The 19877-nt window shown below is 40.7% G+C and overlaps 1 protein-coding gene across 6 annotated transcripts in view; it reads left to right on the top strand.

Moving 5' to 3' along the window:
• LOC117777754 (disks large-associated protein 1-like) overlaps positions 1-19877 on the top strand; it is a 107006-nt gene that overhangs the window by 30416 nt on the left and 56713 nt on the right. For 3 of the 6 annotated variants that reach the window (XM_034612671.1, XM_034612675.1, XM_034612672.1), the window contains 3 exons: positions 2014-3536; positions 11988-12202; positions 17114-17309. In XM_034612671.1, the coding sequence (XP_034468562.1) occupies positions 2130-3536; positions 11988-12202; positions 17114-17309 (1818 nt within the window). In that variant the 5' untranslated portion in view covers positions 2014-2129. The remainder of the gene's footprint in view (positions 1-2013; positions 3537-11987; positions 12203-17113; positions 17310-19877) is intronic. The other 3 variants (XM_034612673.1, XM_034612674.1, XM_034612676.1) reach the window with 3 other exon arrangements.

Genomic DNA, 19877 nt, shown 5'->3' on the forward strand with positions numbered 1-19877 from the left:
GAGACTTTGGAAATTTTTTCGACCAAACAAAAGATAATTGCCAATTAGTTCATCGTGAAATCTTGTGAATTATGGTTGTACATTACATTTTTCACTGCGAAGAAGAAAGTTGTAACCCTTGGCACCCCCACCAAACAGATTCCTGCACGACATTAACTCAGATTTACTTTGTGCTCCAGTACTATTAAAGAGGGAGGAAACCTCCACACCAAGGTCACCTTTTCTAGCAGTCCCTCTGAGGTTCTAATACATACATTCAGGATAAATGGTCTGTATTTATATAGCTCTTTTCTAGTCTTGAGGACCACTCAAAGCACTTTACAGTAAAGTTTTACATTCACCCATTCACACTCAAATTCATACAGTGCATCTATGTGCAGCATTCTCTATGAGGCAAGGCAATTTTGGGTTCAGTATCTTTACTGAGGAAGACCTGGATCGACCCGCCAACCTTCTCATCTTCTGGTGTAGAGGACGGCCGCTCTAACCCCTGGAATATATATATATATATATACTGTATATAGAAATGTACGACAATTATGAGGTTAAACATGCCACTGTTTACCTACTTTTAAAGAAGCCCCACCTCGATTCCTTCCATTGTTACGCAGATAACTGTATGTCCTGGCACCACTGATGTTGCTCACACTTTATCCTGCCTTGCTGACATTTAAGATAGGATGCCAGTTAAACAATGCTACCTAGAAGTCATCATAATTACAACCCCTGGCCCCAGCACTAGTTACATTAACAGTCTCTCCTCTAGTCTGGGTACCTTATCCAATTATCTTTGCGTAAAGGTGTTATATTATATTATGCACTTTATTCAGGCATCAGTAAGAGAAACATTCAAAGCCACATTTCCCGTAACTGCTCATTAGTGTGTATGTGAGGGACTTTCTCATTGTCGAGCCAATTTTGTGTGCGCCATTTTATGTGTTTGGTTTGTGACTACAGTCAAGTTTGATCAACACAAGTTTTGACATTCAGTGGTTAAGCTAACTGGTCGTAGAACAGTTATATAACTGGTCATAGATCACTGGTCAAGTAGAGGTCAAGCTACACATAATAATATCTTCGGCAGGCAAACTCAACATCTTCTTTTAAATCTCTTCTTAAGACTCACTTTTAGCCAATTACCTATTTTTAACTGTTGAGATTTGTTTTCAACAATTTCATATTATGTTATATTGTTAGATTTTGTGAATCTTACATATCTTATTATTGTAAAGCTTTGTAACTTTGGTTTTGAGATGTGCTATATAAATAAAATTAATATTATTACTCACATGGGCTCATTTGGACAATCTTTTTCGTAGGGGGCTGGAGAAAGTCTGGAGCCTCTCACTCTGACATTTGCATTCTCATATACAGCCCCACCAGAGAGTGTCAGTGGATTATACAGAGTGCATAACTGAAAGCAGCTTTAGTAACATCATATGGCATAAAAAAGGTTTTCTGAGGGGTAAGCTGTGTATTTGAATCTGGTTAGAGTTACATGCTTTCCATGTGTCTGTGTGTGTTATCTCTGGGTGTTCTGGTCTCTTCCTATAGCCCAAAGACACACAGGCTAGGTAAACAGGAGACACTACATTGCCAGTTAAAATGAATGTGAGTGTGAATTTGTTAAGTGTGATAGACTGACAACATGATAAACTCTAGTACCTTGAGTTACGCAGGGGATAATTTGCAAGCATGAATCAAACAAAACACAAAATATATAAAGTGTTTGTTGTGAAAAATCTGAACTGATCAGTTCTTGAAATAAGTATGTTTTACATTCTTGCTGATTTTCATTATGTATGCATGATGTAATGAACAAAAATTGAGTTTTGTCCAGTTTTAGAATGTTTTGGATTAAACTGCTTAAAGCTCTATACAACACCAAGATACTTTAATGTCAGGATACATTGGATTCTATTTCATTCCCATGGTATGACTTGTTTGTCTATGTTGGACTTGTTGCCTTTCATTAATTCTGTCATGTTGCTCCTCTCTCTTGCTGTCTTCCAGAGTCTGCAGCTCTCCTCTCAGGGACAGTCTTCTGCAGCCCTTGGTTGATCACGGGCTTGTCTGGCATCTCTCATCTATATCTTTCCTCTTTCCATCCTCCCATCCTTCCCCCTGTCATGAAGGGCTTATCTAGTAGTCGGAGTCACCATCATGTGGTCTCCTATGAACCATCATATGATCCACTGGGTTACCATGTTGACCGCAAGCCATATTTGATCAGTCAGATGGACATGCCTGTGCCCATCCCCATGCCGCATCCAGCTGATCTGCCCTTCTACAATTCTCAGCGTACCTCGTACCCCTCTGACAGCAACAACATCGTCCCATATGGAACCTTCCCAAGGAGGTGCCACTCAACCTCCTCATCTCACCATCCCGAGGTAAAGGATGAGTGTATGGCCATGGTACCATATATAGGAGGAGGAGGGGGAGGAGGAGGAGCTGGAGGAGGCTATGGAGGTAAAATGCCCAACCGGGTTCCAGCACACTTTGCAGACCCATTTGAGCATCAGCTATCATTTTCAAGAGAAGGCTACCATACACTGCAGTACAAACGAGGAATGCAGCCCCACAGTGGGGGGATGTCGGCCAACAACAACAACAATGACAGCCCTGGGAGAATTCGTCACCTTGTCCACTCAGTCCAGAAACTCTTCACCAAGTCACATTCATTGGAGGGCCCACACCACACACAGTCATCAAAAGGGGCCAATAATGGGAGCATTAATGGTGGCGGTGGTGGTGTTGGAGGAGGTGGTGGTGGTGGTTCAAGGGCCTGCCCAGAGGGTGAAACTCCATCAGTGGGAGTGCGCCACCGGAAGCGCAGCAAGAGCCGCGAACGCTGTCGTTCAGCCGAGCCCAAGCATCGTAGCCACCACCACCACCACCAGCAGCTCCACGGCTCAGCATCTGCTCCGGGCTCTGGATATTGGAGCTCAGATGACAACCTGGAACGGGAGCTGTGTCTTTACCACCCTCACCACCACCAACCACCACCCTCACCCTCACCCTCCATTTCTCCCTCACCCATCGCTATGACAATGGGCCGCTACCCCAGCAACCACCCCGACATGTTCCCCCAGACGCCCATCCCCAGTCTGTCTTCCTCACAGTCCCAGCAGTACTTCATGATGGACCCTTACGGCACACTCAATGAACATACACACACCCATGCACCCCATGGCCACACACACCACCATCCTGCACTCAAAGCCTCGCGGAGCAACAATGATGTGAAGTATGCAGCGCCATCAGCATGTGTGCCAGTTAGTGGTAGCAGCAGTGGCCGTATCGGTGGAGGAAGTGGCCCCTTGCTGCCACTGAGTCTTGTGGATGGGCCCCTGGCGAAGAAAGGGGCATGGTCATCGAGCCTAACGGTGAGCAGGGCGAGAGAGGTTTACACCAACAGCAACAGCTACAACCACCTACGAGCCAGCGCAGGATCCGGTAACCTAATCCTAGATAGAGCTCTAGTCAAATCTAATGGCAGTCAGCAGCAGGAGCACTCTTGCCATTTCTTACAGGTAAATAATTCCTCCCCGACTCCCATTCAAACCCAATCGATTCACCCTTCTACCCTCTGTTGATTCCCTTTCCCTCACGATTTATTTTCCTCACTTATTTTTCCTCCAACACACTGGTGTCCGGTCCTGTGAAACTTCAGGTTTTCAATCCTTCCAAACACTACTCTCTCAGGGCATTAGCTATCACTGTGTTCACGCTGCTAAGACACAGTTCTGAAGGTGTCTTGACATTCCCTTAAGTCAGTGAGCAGAGTAAAGAAAGGTGTATTTAATGATACAAGACATCTCTGTCTTTTCTTTTCAGCTGAACATCCAGTGTTCTTTAACAATTTGGCTCTCTGGTAAAAATCAATACTTCCTTATTTAGAAAAAAAACTAGATATGTTAAAGACTAAAATCAATCTCACCTAATATGCTGTCTTTCTATTAAAGCTTCAAGTAGAAGACAAGCTACATTGGGCTGTGTGGATCCTGCAGTATGACTTGATCAGTCTGAGCCTTCTCATGGCTCCATGATCACCACAAGCTTATAGCTTTTGTCTTTTGAGGGACATAGTGTTTTACATGATAGTTGTACAGGTAGCTTTCTAATTAAAAAGATCTGCAGGGGTTGGACAACAGTCAAGAGTGCTTAGGACAGGTGTGTCCCTGATTTTATGTTTTTTAGTAAATGGAACTTTACATGACAACCATACCAGGTGTTAGTGAACAGCATTTCAGTTTGCTTGGCTGGTCTGAGTCAAAGCCAAGAGTGATTTCTTCCTCAGTTCCTGCATTGCTTAGTGTTTGGGTGGAATGACAACTGAACATTTACATCACTGCAAACATGACTGGATATCATCGGCTAAGGCTGGGGACACACTAGAGCTGGCCTTTCAGCATGATGCAATCTTGACCACATTCATCAACTTTACATTCAAATTTTACTATCTGCAGGATATCAATCGATCCTATCAATCCGTCTATGTGATCAGCACCACAGACAATGGATCCATGGATTTTTGGAAAGGTTGCTTTAAAATGTTTTGCATTATTTAGTTGGTTAAATAATGTATTATTATTAATTTATATAGATTTTAAATGATAGTATGTATTATTTATGATCATTAGGGCTGCAGCTGCCATTCACTATTTGTTCAAGTTGATGAAATAGAAGAAAAAAAAAACATACTTTAACATTTAATCAACCATCCAACCAACTAATGAAATGCTAATGCTAATGTGCATGAACAAAGTATGAGAAACAGATAATCTAATAGTAGGCTTTAAATGCACACAAAAAATGTTCATACTATCGATCAGTTGCACCTAGCATTGATAGCAGATGATGTTTTAGCTTTTTAATTACCCTGTGCATTGTAGCTAACAAAATGCTTAAAGTTTGGCCATATGACGGTCCATTATGGCATCTGACCAACCTGTTTATTAAAGGTATAGTGTGTAAGATTTAGGTGTTAGGGAATCCCTGGGCAGAAATTTAATATAAATAATCCTATTGATGTTTTCACTAGTATGTTTCATCTAAATTGTTCGAAGTGTTGTATTCTTTACCCTAGAATGGGCCTTTTATATTTAAATACTTTATATTTACATCAGGAGCAGGTCCTCACAGAGGAGGCCATCTTTTTACAGTAGCCTAAACTTGACAAACTAAACCTTTTGAGTTTTTATGACAACTGAAGGTTTCCACAGGTTCTCTTTCATGTTCGGAAGGGGAGGGTGAGATGAGGGGTATTCAGCTGCAATATGCAAATTCACCACTAGATGTCACTACATTCTACACACTGAACCTTTAAGTAAGTAAATTAAATAGTAAAATAATTTTGTTGTCCTTAGTTTGAATCTGATTCATCTAATCAGTTGTTGTTGGTCTCTTTCTTAGTTTGGCCTTCTTCTCATTTTTAGATGGCAGAATTTTCTTTGAAATCTATTCATAAAAAAGCAGACATGACTGAAGAGACCCACTGCTTTAGTGTCATTCACCACGTTCGTATCCCCAGTAATTAATAATGCTGAATTTATCATGGTTAATGTCATAGAAATTGGGACAGTGATATATCGGCAAGGTGGATTATGGAGCAATATAGAGTACATTTTCTGGAAGTCAAATTGAGAAATTGTTAGTAAAATAACCAGATGCAAATTCTGGTCATTGTAGTGAAATAAATACCTGACAAATGAAATTGTAATTCCATGGCATTGATTAGTACTGCTTGTCTGATATTTTCATTAAGGAGTAATGTTCAGGTTTTCAGATTTTTAACATCACTTGCTATAATATAACTTCATATGATATACCAGCCTCCCCTAATCCAAAGACCAGTAAATAGCAAATAATCACTTTATTATTTGGCTTCACCAGCTGTCATGATAGTAAAATGAACAAAATCTCTAAACATCTTTGCCTTTCAAGTAGAGCTAATTTGTGCTCCATCAGAATCTAATGTCCATAGATTAACTGTGCAGTGTGTACTCAGAGTCAGGCTGTATTGTGTCCACAGCCTTAGAGCGAACATTGCTTTTTTTCACCGGTCTATTACTTTTATCTCTAGAGAACCCCACTGCAACCCCCTTCCTCTTCTTTACCACTCCTCCCCTCCTACCTTTCCTCCACTCACCCATCTCACACCCACGCTTCCTATCAACCCAACCCCCCACTACCCACCAACCCACCTCCTTTACTTCCTCTTGGTTTGGAGATCCTGCCTCTTCCTTGTCCTCTTCCTCCTCTGTCCTCCTTTTGAGTTGAAGAGAGAAGTAAGTGCAGAACCAGTAGCAGCCTTACTCTCTGAATGCTAGGTAATGACATGAACTCATGAAGAACGACATCCTTTCCTGTTTGTAGACCTCATTTTTAATTTAGTAGTGCCTTCCCTTCCTGCCTCTCTATCAGTTATTGTACCTCTTCTCAATATCTTCGTCCTGATGGTTTGTTGTGTTTTGCTGTTCTGTTCTTTGAAGTGCTGGACAGGGTGCTGGGGAGGGGTTTAACTACACACTATATATTCATATATAGTAATAAAATATTTGTAATTCAACACAATTTAACTTAGAGTTAATTGATAATTTTGAATCATCATTTTAGGATTTTCATTTGATTAAACTGCCAGACTGAATTAATAACTTGTTACAGTGAATCCATGACTGAATTATGAAGGCTTAAAGGACCATACCAGTGGTTTTGAAAGCCAGCGCCAGTCATCATCTGAGGTATACAAACCTATATGAGCTCGTCCACACTCATGAATCACTATATACTGGTGGACAAAAACATTATAATCCTACTATGTAGGTCTGTATTAAATCAGTCAGCAGGACATATTGAATGCTAAACCAGGAAAGAACACTCAATACTGGATTCAGATCTAATAATGAATACATAAAAGAATCATTTGCAATCTACAGTGTTTGAGCTCTGTTCCTCCACTGATTAATACTCTTTTCGACATCAACCTAAATATATTCAGCTTACTCCAATGTGTTCGAACTGGTAGCTGTAAAAGTTAAATGTGCTCCCCAGCTCCCACTGATTCTGTTTTCAATACTGTCCTGTGTGCAATAATCTCTCTCTCTCTCTCTCTCTCTCTCTCTCTCTCTCTCTCTCTCTCTCTCTCTCTCTCTCTCTCTCTCTCTCTCTCTCTCTCTTTGTGTGTGTATGCGTGTGTGAATCTTAGGAATTCTATGACACAATGCATAGATTACATATATTTACCATAATTTGGCTATTTATCCTTATTTTCTTTTTCCTGATCTGCTCCCATTTTAGTTTGATTTTAATGATGTTTGCAGTCAATACACACAACACATTGTGTACCTATTACCTATTTGCCTTGATAAATACTTTCTAATGTAGGATCTGTACAACCTGTTTCGTCATACTAACCACTCTGTGGCTTCAACTTTCTTCTGACTGAGGGATAGTTCACTGAAAAAAGAAAATTCACTCATCATCTACTCACCACTATGCCGATTGAGGGGTGGGTGAAGTGTTTTGAGTCCACAAAACACTTAAACAGTTTCAGGGGTAAACAGCATTGCAGCCAAATCCAATAAAACTGAAATAACTGGCAACCACGTCTTCAAACGTAAAAAACAACAGAACATAACATGCCTCCATACTGCTCCTGTGGTGTCATCCCAGTAAGCCCTGACATACAAATTCGACTCGAAACCGCGTCATTTACACCAAGTTTTAAGAGTAAATGTCCGCTAGTGGAATTAGCGAATCTACTGTGCAGTGTGTGCGGTGTGTGGGTATGAACGTGGCGAGAGAGAAGGATATCAGAGGACATTTAGGCTGAAAACATGGTGTAAATGATGCCGTTTTGAGTCAAATTTGAAATTGCAATTGAAAAGCCTACAAACAAAAAAACACTTTCCCATTTCTAATAGAATTTCCAGAGCCTCCAAATCCAAATATTCTGTCCACTGAATGCCAAAACAGATTTTGAATCCTGATTCGGCTTCCAAACCAGCCAGTTAATTATGTTGTAGAGAAACGGATGGTTACCTCGGTAACCTTATAGAGGCACAAACTAGAGGTATCCTCAGCTGATGGAACAGATCATTGGAAGCTCTGTTTATTTCAGGCGGTTAGACCTGTGTGGGTAGAAGATTATTTAGTGGCCTAGACTTTCACATTCACTCCCTGCTCTCTCTTTGCCTCTTGCCAGTCTCACCAAGCAACTGTGTGACTCATATATTAACTGTGATACATTTATTCATATGTATCATGGGTATTCAACATGTAATGCATCAGGAATAATTAGTTTCCATTGATTCTTCAGAAGTGTTTAAGGTACTGTATGAACAACCACAACCATGAAACATCGGTTATCCTAATAAATCCCAGGAAGTAATGTGCCACGATTGTTTTAATGATGTTCATAAAGCAAAAATTAGAAAATTTGTACAATGACATATTACAACAAAGAAAAGGACATTTTCATGTCAATGATTACACAACTTAACACCCTTTTGTTAGCTGAGAGCATTTGCTGTTGTTGATGGTCGACCAACATGTTTTAGAGTAATTCTGCTAGCTATGGAATATGACAGCATTGTGACACACCATCTTACTGCACTGAGAGTGCGGCAACTTGCCACTTGTCTTGAGTAGTTGTAGCATTTATTAACTGACAAAGCCAGAACTTCAGATTTATTTCACTGCTAGTTCACAGCTATACTGCTAACCCTGAACTCTCTGCTCAAGTCCCCAGCCTGACCACTGACTCTCAAAGCAGCTGCACTACTTAAAGTGTAAAGTACTTAAAGTGTAAAAATATTTAGTCTACATGCAACTGCAATATCGTAACTGATGATGGTGGAAGCTGAATCAAGGGCAGTTTAACAACCACACTTAAAAAATATAGTCAGTCACTTGGCGATCATGATCATGATGGGTCAGATGGGGTTGAACGCTCGATGTTGGCCTTACCTTACCAGCCTTACCTGGTGTGCAACCAGAAACACAAGAGGGCGTGCAATAGGTCAAGTTGATAGTAAGCACCCTCTGCTGGATCATGAGGCAAACTACTTCAGGTCTGATGTGCTTCTAAAATTTGTAATTTCAACAGATCATTACAGTTCGGATTTGAACATTTCCCCTCACGTTCAAATGAATGTTTGAATTTGAAATAAGAATTACAGCCCTAATCTTTTATGAGACACTGTTCTGATGTCAGATGTAAGGAGAGATATTGCTTCCAATCAGTTATTGTCTAATTGATGTCTATTTTTAGTTTTAGCCATACTTGTCCTGACACTTGGTGAGACAATTAAAATTTCTTAAGTTTAGGGAACGAAATAATTATCATTAAATAAATCAACATTAAGAAAAAGTCAAAGTAGCTCACATTGGACATCATTCACCAACCGTTCTTAAAAATACATTTCTTCTTAAAAACCACTTTCGCAGTTTATTGAAGATTCTGGCAATCACCAACGTTTTCTTAACTGGGATTTGTTCTTAGGTTAGACCAGAATCTATGCACACGTAGGAGCACTCTTACACACATTTGATTAATGACATGCGTGTGCAAAATAATCGGTTTTCTTTAATCTTCAGTTGTATGGTAAGATTTCAATTATTATACTAAAAAGACAGACAGGTTTCATTGCATGTTTCTATTTTTGCAAATTTGTATTTATTATGTATTTATGTGTCAGAGATTTGAAACATGATAATTTTGAAAAAGAGAACACTTATTCACAAAAATAGTCACCCAACATTAGATTTTACTCAATGTGTTAAATGTGTCACATGTTCCATGGTTTTTCAGCTTTTAGTCAAAATGTTCCGTCTAATTGTAGCCTGAAAAACGAGCTGGCTTTCTGACTCTGTGACAGGAATTGCCCAGGAGAGTGTGTGTGTGTGACACAAATGGTTATTGCTTGTTTTCCTAGATTACAGACACAAGCAGTGTACAAATCCGACCAGCCAGTGCAAAGAGCACTACACACAGCTCTACAATGGCTCAAAACACTGTTAAGCTGCTTTCAGACCTACACTATTTTACAAAATAACTAAGGTATTTAGAAGATTATGTTACAAACTCCCTGTCAGGCTGTAATATAAAATACATTGATGATGCTGTGGACACTACACATTGAGTCACTGGCAATGTCACATAGACAGATAGAGTATTGTTATTTGCAAAACCCCAGAAATGCATTAAATGTCCACCCCATAGCATCTGCACAGATTCCACTGTAGAAAGCAATGTTCCACTGTTCCTTACCCATTACAGTTGAATGAGTTTTGAGCTGCAGTGGAAATGAGGCCTGTGCGTGGGTGAGAGATGTTGCTGATGCTACTGCAGCTGGTCCTTTCCCCGCATTCTCTTTTTATAGCCAAACTGCTCATTTGTGTCTCTTTGACGTCACAGACACACACACATACACGCACACGCACACGCCCACACAAACACATGCACACATATATTACAGAGAGAGACAGAGTGAGAGAGAGAGAGAGAGAGTGAAAGAGAAAGAGACGGAGATCAGTGATTCATATATAAATTAGCTAGAGTAGCAGTGCAATTCTCCTGCTGTCTGTCTCTGTTATTGCCTCTGAAATCCTCACACTCTGGCCTCCAGTCTGAAGTCAGAATTCCTCACAAGTAGGATACGGTGCTGGAATCAATCCACCTGGCAGAAGTACACTTAAAAGGTTGGGCTAATTAAAACTAATGAGCTGCAATAGGCCTATACCAACCAAACCATTTAAGCTACAGATGCTGACATGATGGAGCCTACTTTTAGTTCAGCAGCCTTTGGTGAGACCCACCAGTCTGAGAAATTACTGTAAGGGTTAAGTTTTCTCAAGCTGAAGATATTATTTACCTACTGGAACTTGCATGGATGAGCAAAATTGATTTGACTATTCCTTTTTTTTTTATGCAGACATTAAGCTGGTGTCTTGGTCATAGCTCAGTTATGAAATCCGTAAAATCTGAAATACCATATGGTGGAGTATCCTTCCTACAGTGCTGCTGACAATTTTGTCAGACAGGGGCAATGACATTTGCTTTAGCTGTGTGCATTTGAATGACAGGCAAGATTATCTTTTACTATTTCCACTACCGGCAAATGTGTTCATCATAACAACTTAATTTGAATTTAGGTATGCCAGTTCCAGGGTTGTCGTGTGGAGCCTGCTGGTTCTTTATCATTAAAGCTTAGTGGCACAGCTTAAATGAAGCAACAATAGTTTGATTAGTTCTGCCTGGGTTTCTCCTTCTCCAAGTATATATGGCCACTGTGGCAGGGAGCTGTGGTAACACAGGCCTTCATGAAAAAGCTATAAGTATAATATATTCTATGCAGTATATTTTACAATATTGTCAGAAAATTTACATTTGTAAAGTATCTCTTTTCAGGGACATACTTCTGCCAAAGTCCAACAATCTACTTACATCAGCCCCCCAAATATATCTGATTTTGGGGACACAGCTTTTGTCCCCAATTGGTCAATGTCAACAATAATATTGTCTAAAGAATTAAAAATGTCCAAAACATCTCTGAAAATAATAAAAAATCACCCCCACAAAGCTTTTCATTTGTCTTTGCCCCAAAGATAGCCTATGACACACACACACACACACACAAATAAACCCTCCTGTGCTGTATGGACAGCTCTGTGTTGATGAACTGGGCTGACACCTGGAAAGCAGATATATGAATTAGCCAAGCTAATTACCCAACCAATTGTACCACAGCAGAGTGGGAGCTGGTTACAGATATCTGTGTATGAATGAGAAAAGAATGCCTGCTATCCTTGTCAATTCTTGCTCTTTGTTGTGTTGATATTGTACTGCATATTAGATGTATCTTTTAGGTTCCATGTGTCATCAGGACTGTTTAGGCAGCCACTTTGGCAGCTGGGCCTCAGACAGCAGTGGAGCGGATCCTCCTGACAATGTTTCTCTGCCCTCTCTGCCTGGTCATCAGGTACCTCAGGATGAGTGGAGTGGCTTCTCTCCACTAGGGAAGGAGGACGACATCCCCTGTCGGAGAATGAGGAGTGGCAGCTACGTCAAAGCCATGGCTGAGGATGACAGCGGAGACTCTGATGGGAGTCCTAAACCCTCACCCAAGATCCAGGCCCGCCGGGCCAGCTACCTGAAGGCCACACAGCCATCACTGACTGAGATGACCACTCTACAGTAAGATTTAATTGTGTCTGTCCTTATCAGCTCGACTATTTGTAATTTGTATTCCTTTTAGGTTTTCTATATCCCAGGCCCTCCTGTCCTACTCTGCATCTTACTTTATAGACCTCCAATACCCCCTGTCCAGCAAAGCAGTTCCAGGGCCAGTTGGAACCAGTTCTGTTTCAACAGCCAAAGATCTGGCTCTTGGCCAGCAAAACTGGTTCCAGGCTAGCACAAGGGTAGCTGGTCTAGATGTAAGAGCCACCTACATCAGGCTGGGGGCAGGATTATCGTGACCACTTGTGATCGGATCTCACTTCACAGCTCTGTGTGTAAAACACAATATTTGTGTTGGGGATGACCAAAATATGTTTTTTTTACCCATTCTGAGTTTACATACAGTATGTGTCCAATAACACGGTGTGTGTCTGTAAGTGCATTTTTGTGTGTGTGTCTGAGAGGAACAGAGTGAGTGAGCAAGCAGTATTGGGGGGTGTGGGGTGGGTTGAATAAAAGAATGAAGCTATGAAGAAAGATTTTACACATTGAAGAAAGGTATGGCTCATTATGTGGTGATCAGTCTTGATAATGTGTAGGGTGGTAAAAACAAATCAACGTTAAACTGTGGTGGGTCAGAGAAGTCAGCTGCGTCAGTGTGTTTGTGTGTGTGTTTCTCTGCATGTCAGTGCAAGAGAGAGAGAAAAGTGAATGAGCAGAGTCTGGTTGGACTGAATGAATATATGTATAATTTGATATATAATTTGAAATAGTGCCAGTTCGTGGTTTCATTTACACAGTTTAGGCGTAGAGATGTAGACAGTGACTCTAGCCTAGAGCTGTGCGATATGGCCTAAAACAAATATCACGATATTTTTAGGCTATATCATGATACACGATATATATCTCAATATTTTGAAATCTCCCCCAAATCACTGTACACATGTTAAATTCATAAAAGTCCACAGGAAGGACGCTAGCATTTCCGACAGTCCCTGAATGCACTTCGTCAGAAGATATTAGCGGATATTTAGGCTTAAAACACGGTGTAAATAACCTTGTTTCGGGTTGAATATAAATGTCAGGACTTGCCTTCTGATCATTGAGCAGCTGTGGATCATAGAGTGAACTCTATGTTTTCACTGTTTGTTTCCACTGTTTCACTGGGTCTGTGTGTGTGTGTTTGTGTGTGTGTGTCTGTTTTCCGAGCGATTTGGAGTTTACACACAAGCGTCCACTCTCGCTAACGCTAACGTTTACGGTCATCATTTGTAAACTGATTCGTTCGGTTCAGCGTTCACAAAGAATATGAACAAACTGTCAATAACCGTCTCTAAACTCTCTAAAACTCGCTGGGACTCTTCACGTTTTTTCGCTTGAATGCCTTATTAGCATAGGTCAACACCCCACAAATGCCCATAAAAAGAGCATGAGGCTACAGGGCCGTGTGCACACACAAATCTCAAAAACTTAGGAATGACTAAATTAAAATATAAAGACACACCAGAATCGAACCTTAATAAAGTTGTTATATTTTGTAGTGGTGGGGAATATATTTTTAAAACAGTGATACTTGAAATGCAGTTACATGTTCAGTGAAAGCTGTATTGGAGAAAAGTTAGAGAAAAAAAAAATTGATCTGCAGGGCCGGCTTCAGACAAAATTATTCGGGTTTAAAGCGGGGAGCAGAGAGGTCGGAAATGAATCTCTTTTTCCCTGAATATTTCATTGTGGCTACGCCTATAGGACTTGCTAGGAACACGGAAAATGGAGATGACTGAAAAGGACCGATTATGTAGCCCTTGTTTACTTCTTTCTCGAGCAACTGAGAAACTATTTCTGGTTAATTTATGGCAGGCCGGAGGTTTTTTGTCACATATGTAAATGTGGGAGAGGAAAGGACCCCCACCCGGAAACCCTGAGAAAGTCCTGTGATTAAATGGTCTACGAATACAGAGTCGGGGTAAGACAATTCTGTTGCTAAATATTGAAGGTTTACTGGTGTGGAGGGATGAGCGTTCAGGATGTCTTTGAACCACAACGTTTCTCTGGCTGAGGTGGGATATGGGATGGGATCGTGCGCCTGGGACAGACCGGGGATGAGCGTCTTTGTAGATGCTGCAAATGTGGAGAAAGTGGCAGTTGTGGTATGTACACACACACTACTGTTGAAATTATTGCAGATTGGTAACTTGTTAAAATGATCCATCTGGCGGCCTAGACTGCCGTGCGTTGAGAAGGAGACGGGGGGGGGGGGGATCTCGTTTGAGAACTGGAATGGCACTGAGGGACAGAGGAGGGATGTGTGACCTGCACTTCCACAAGAATTACAGAAGATGGTTTGAGAGCCTCCAGCGATCATAACGAGTAGTTCGGGGCCTAATTGTGACAAATTCAGGTGTGTATTGAATTGCGCTATATACAACGTGGCTTTGATGGAGAAGATTTTGTGATACTGGTAGAATATGTATCTTCCTAAGCTCAGGTTTAGATCGCCGATTAACACCAGATAAGCGTCGAGTTCTTGTCTCATTTCAGGGTAGACGGAGCAGATTGTGTGTATTAACAGCAGCAGCAGTGTATCAGTGTATTTTCTTTATTAGTGACATCCCTGCGGCCCCATACAATCTCTCTTCACCTCCACCTCACTAACAAACACCTTGATGTTCCGCTTCCTCTTTTCATCGTTTGATGCCGAAAGTCGCATAATAGTTTGATCTCAGATTTGAAGTCAAAATAAATACTGTCAAACCCTGAAGAGAGGGAAGGAAAAAGAAAATGGAGGTGCACAGAGTTATCTGACCTGGATCTGCACACCATTGGAAACAAAGCACTGCAGGTAAACCCTCAGCTGAGAATCTGTGGATACTCGACCTGAGCCTGACGGGACCCATCAGGACTGGACATCGGGGACGGGCTCAGACAAAATGTTTTCAATATTATTCTGGTGAAGGTCCTGCTTGGTGTGCAGTGCATCCATCGACCTGGGTGTGGTGCGCACAATGTAGTGCGGTTGCATCTCCTGAGCCATCTCTCGTCTCAGAAATGAAATAAACTCAGTTTTCTTTCTTTTTTTACCGGCTACACTTTGATGGAACATTTTTACTAAAAGCTGTTATACTATGGAACATGTGACACATTTAACATGCAAACACCAGTGTGTAAGGATGGGAGACTGTTTTTGTAACTAAATAATCTCCTCTTTTATATTTCCATGCATCTAAAAAAATATAATACGCACTGAAGCTTGTCAGTATTTTTTAAAGATAAAAATAATAAAATATTATTAAAGATTTTACATTATACAAATTATACAAATTAAAAGTTAAAAACACAATAACTGATTATTTTACAGAAGCATTTCAGTTGTCAAGTGTGCCTAAGAGTGCTCTTCAGAGTACATAGCTTCTGTTCTTACATAAAAACAAATCCCAGATAAGAAAACATTGGTGAATCTCAGAATCTTCTTAAAAACTGCGTGAGTTGGTTTTAAGAAGACATTTCTTCCTAGCCTCCTAGTATTTACTGCATCTGCTAGTGTTAATGCAAATTTATAACAAACAACAGATCCAAGGAGGAATAAGTGGTGCCATTCATATAGAAGACCCTGCAGCAGATGTCAAGAGAGCTTTGGTGATGAGGGCCAACGGCTATGTGCTGCAAACAAAAACTACCGATGTCTGCAGCGAAATTTATACGCTACGTCCTGCTTCTGAATGCTGCAGAGATTTGTGTGTTGATGTGAATGCGTTGAGCAGAGAATCTTCTGCTGCATTGTTCACATGTGAAAGGCAGGAACCAGTTGTGTAACCATCATATGTAAGCTCTGTCAGACTGGTTGTTATCATAAAGATAATAACAGTGATATAACCCATAAATGTAATGATGTTATCAATGATACCAGGTAGTAATAATGATAATAATAATATTAAACATATGTGCTCTCCATGACCTCTGCCTGATTACAATCTACATTAAATGCAATGAAGGTTGCCACAGGCAGAAACACGAGTTTGCCGTGGATGCACCAGTGACTCCTATAGTGGCTAACCTCTACATGGAAGAAGTTGAAAGCAGATCCCTGACCTCCTTTGCAGGAACCGCCCACAGCCATTGGTTCAGATTTGTGACACCTTGGTCAAAATCCAAACACCCGAGGTTGTAGCCTTCTCAGAACTCATCAAGGCAGTGGATACAAATAAGGGATAGTTTACCCAAAATTTTAAATTCACTCATTATCCACTCACCACTATGCTGATGGGGGGGGGGGGGGGGGGGGTGAATTGTTCGACTTGAAACGGCGTCATTTACGCCATGGTGTAAAGTAGAATTAGTATTTTGGGGCTTACGGACACCTCGATGACGCCACAGGAGCAGTATGGAGGCATTTGTTGTATTTCTACTATTGAAAAATTGGTCACCATTTACTTCAATTGTATTGGATTTGGCTGCAATGCTGTTTACCCCTGAAACTCCAAAAGTGTTATGTTAACTCAAACACCCCCCTCCATCAGCATAGTGGTGAGTAGATAATAGAGCTATCCCTTTAAGTGCACCAGTGTTCAGCAGTCGAACAAATCTCACATCCTGCCTCTCTGAAATTTAATCCTCGATGTCCCACGATTTTCTTAAATTCAATGAAGCCTGAGGTGATCCTGTTTATTCCCCTTAATTCCACCTTCTTTGCTACTGCTTATCTTTTTGATCAGTATGACCCAGATTTGTCACAGCTGAGACTCTGCCACTTTCCAATGCTGCTGCGTTGATAAATGACTATGTGCATGTTGAATAACTTCAGCTACTTAATCCCTGTGGTTTTTCATGTGACGTGGATAGTGATCACTGCTCTAACTGAAATAGAGGATTAAAAGTAAGTTCAGAGTTAACTGTTTATTTAATTCTACATCTCTGTTCTCTCTCTGTTAGGATTTCGACGGAACATTCTCCCAAGCTGCAGATCAGGAGCCACAGTTACCTGCGTGCGGTGAGTGAGGTTTCAATCAATAGAAGCCTGGATACCCTGGACCCCAAAACCCTCCTCGACCCTAAATCGCTGCTGTCCTCACCCCAATACCGTTCTCGCAATGAAAGCTACATGAGGGCCATGAGCACCATCAGTCAGGTTGGTTGCCAAAACTGCTGACTTTATATTTACAGTAAAACCCCCACAAATCATGTCTCATGCACTCTGCTGTCATATGATGTTTGTACCCAGTTTACACAGCAAAAATTATGTGATTAGGTTCTTTCTTGACCTATGTCCTATCCTTCCACATTTGTTTCTCGGAAATCCGTTACTGTCGTACTGCCTTACTGACATACAAAGAAACAAAAAGCATACAAAGAAACAAACAGGAGTGAAAACAGGCGGTAAATATATGAGATACATCAGAGGGCAGGAGGATTTATCATATAAATAGCCAGAGATTGCATCAAGTGTGTACATCAACTGCAGCCAATCCTGTTAATCCTGTTACAGTCTTAAATGTAAACTGGCAAGTGTCCTGTGTTAAAAAATGACTAGATGGTTGAAAAGGATGATAAAGAAATAGATTCCCCTTTTAATAGACAGAACTATTATTTTGAAGACTTATCAGACAGAAAGAAAGTCATCACTTATTTGCTGTCCTATGAAACATGAAATATAAAGGGGGGGGGGGGGGGGGGGGGTCTGTCACGTGATGAACATGCGACAGATCCAAAAAATAACTAAATAAAAATGAAACAAAAATCTAGGATGAAAAAAAGGGTCCCATACACATAGAAGACACCTACAAAGATGTAAAGTGCCTTAAGATAATGTATATTATTATTTGGTGCTATACATTTGGTGCAGCACAAAATCTGGATTTATCCACAGCTGAAAATAATTTCCAAAAATGTACTTTTTCATTGAGTATGAACTACTTTAAGTATGAAACTATAGTGTGCTGCTGTCATTATTAAGCATATTGAAGAAATGAAACAATGCATCTGAGTCATAGAGCTAATTTTTTTTATCTTCACTAGGCAAACATTGATATTTGTCTTTGATTGGCACACATTGATTTAAGATTTTAAGAACAAAAAGAAAAAACGTGAATAACTCCAGGAAAGATGACACTAATGCACATGTTTAGCATTTTATTCCTTTTTGAATTTTAAATGGAGCGATGCATGCGAGCTAGTTCAGGCAGCCAACGCGAACTGCGCTGCTCCAATCATGTGACCCACCGCACATTCCACAATAAACTATAGTACACACCCACCCAATTTAGTGGTCTATTTCAGCTGCAGAAATTTCCCATCATTCCCTTTGCTTGCCCCCACTGCTGCATCAGTATTTCTGCCAGTTGCTTCAGCGTCTCTGCATTGTTGCTCATGTGATCAGTATCTTGTCTCCTGGCTCCGTGGATCGCTTGTCTCTCGAAAGAAGTCTGCTTATACCACCCGTGCAGGCCTTAACCACAAGGAAGTCTGCAATTACTTCCTGACTCAAGAAAAAAACTCATTTTAAAAAGATTTGAATTCAAACACTGGTAACAGCGTTACCAACAACACTCCTCCCAAAGCTGCAGCTTCGACAAAGAAGTGCTCGCTGCACCACTAACTGCTCCTGTACCTGCAGATATCTACTCAAGGGCAGAAGAAACTACACGCCTGGATCCGCTGAAGCTTCGATCCCGTCCCCTCTGCTCGAATGAAATCTGCACTTAAAGTTATGAATGAAATTCAATCAAAATATATCACCATCTCCCCTGCAGGTGATGTAAAAAACACTGTCGAGCCAGTTTGAGCTTCGAGGCTTCCTGTTGACGTCACTTCCAGGGTTTTTTTATGTTAGTTTTGCCCTACTCTTGTTGAGGGTTAAGGACAGAGGATGTTGCACCTCGTTAAGCCCTATGAGACGGATCTTGATTTATGAACATGGGCTATACAATTGAAACTTTGATTGATTGAATAATATGTATATGCTTTGCAGCCTAATGCCATTGTTGCATATCAAACTGTTTGCTGCACCCCCAATGCTTTAACATATATTTGCATGGCTCCCCAATGCTATTGTTGCATATTAGACGGTTACTGCAGCCTTGCTGCTTGTATATGTATCTGCTATATTGTCTTATGATATTGTTGCATATCAGCTGGTTTACTGGGTTGAAAGTGTTTAATTTGGGTTTTGGTTTATTTGCTGCGTATTTTCTCGCAGGAATTCCAAGTTCACTTGGTAGTTTATATTCAGAAACACTTCTTCTCCAGGAGATAAGAAAAAGAGAGAGCAGACAGGGAACTGGGGTTTTATTGGCCTGGTGACCTCATGGGTCATAAGGCACACAGTGACCAATAGTAGCTTGAAGTTGTGTCCAGGGGCAGGTTTAACACCGAGGTGTGAAGATCAAATCAAATCAATCAAATATACTTTACTTCCCATGGGGAAATTTGTCTTTTGTCAACAACAACAAAAAAACTGTACACAAGGACATATCACGTAAGACCCTGGCTAATAATGCAGAATAAAAGTGAATTTAATATTGCACCTGCCCTAAAAACACTTAAAATGATCAAACACTAAAAGGATATAACAAGATAAACAAGATGATAAACAGAAACAGGCATTCAAACTCAAAGTGTCAGTTATTGAGTAGCATGATAGACGTTGGGATGAATGAGAGCTTGAGGCGGTTGGTTTTACACTTATAGGCTCTGTAAT

Source organism: Hippoglossus hippoglossus, chromosome 17 (assembly GCF_009819705.1).
Source record: "Hippoglossus hippoglossus isolate fHipHip1 chromosome 17, fHipHip1.pri, whole genome shotgun sequence".
In the NCBI taxonomy this organism is placed as follows: Eukaryota; Metazoa; Chordata; class Actinopteri; order Pleuronectiformes; family Pleuronectidae; genus Hippoglossus; species Hippoglossus hippoglossus.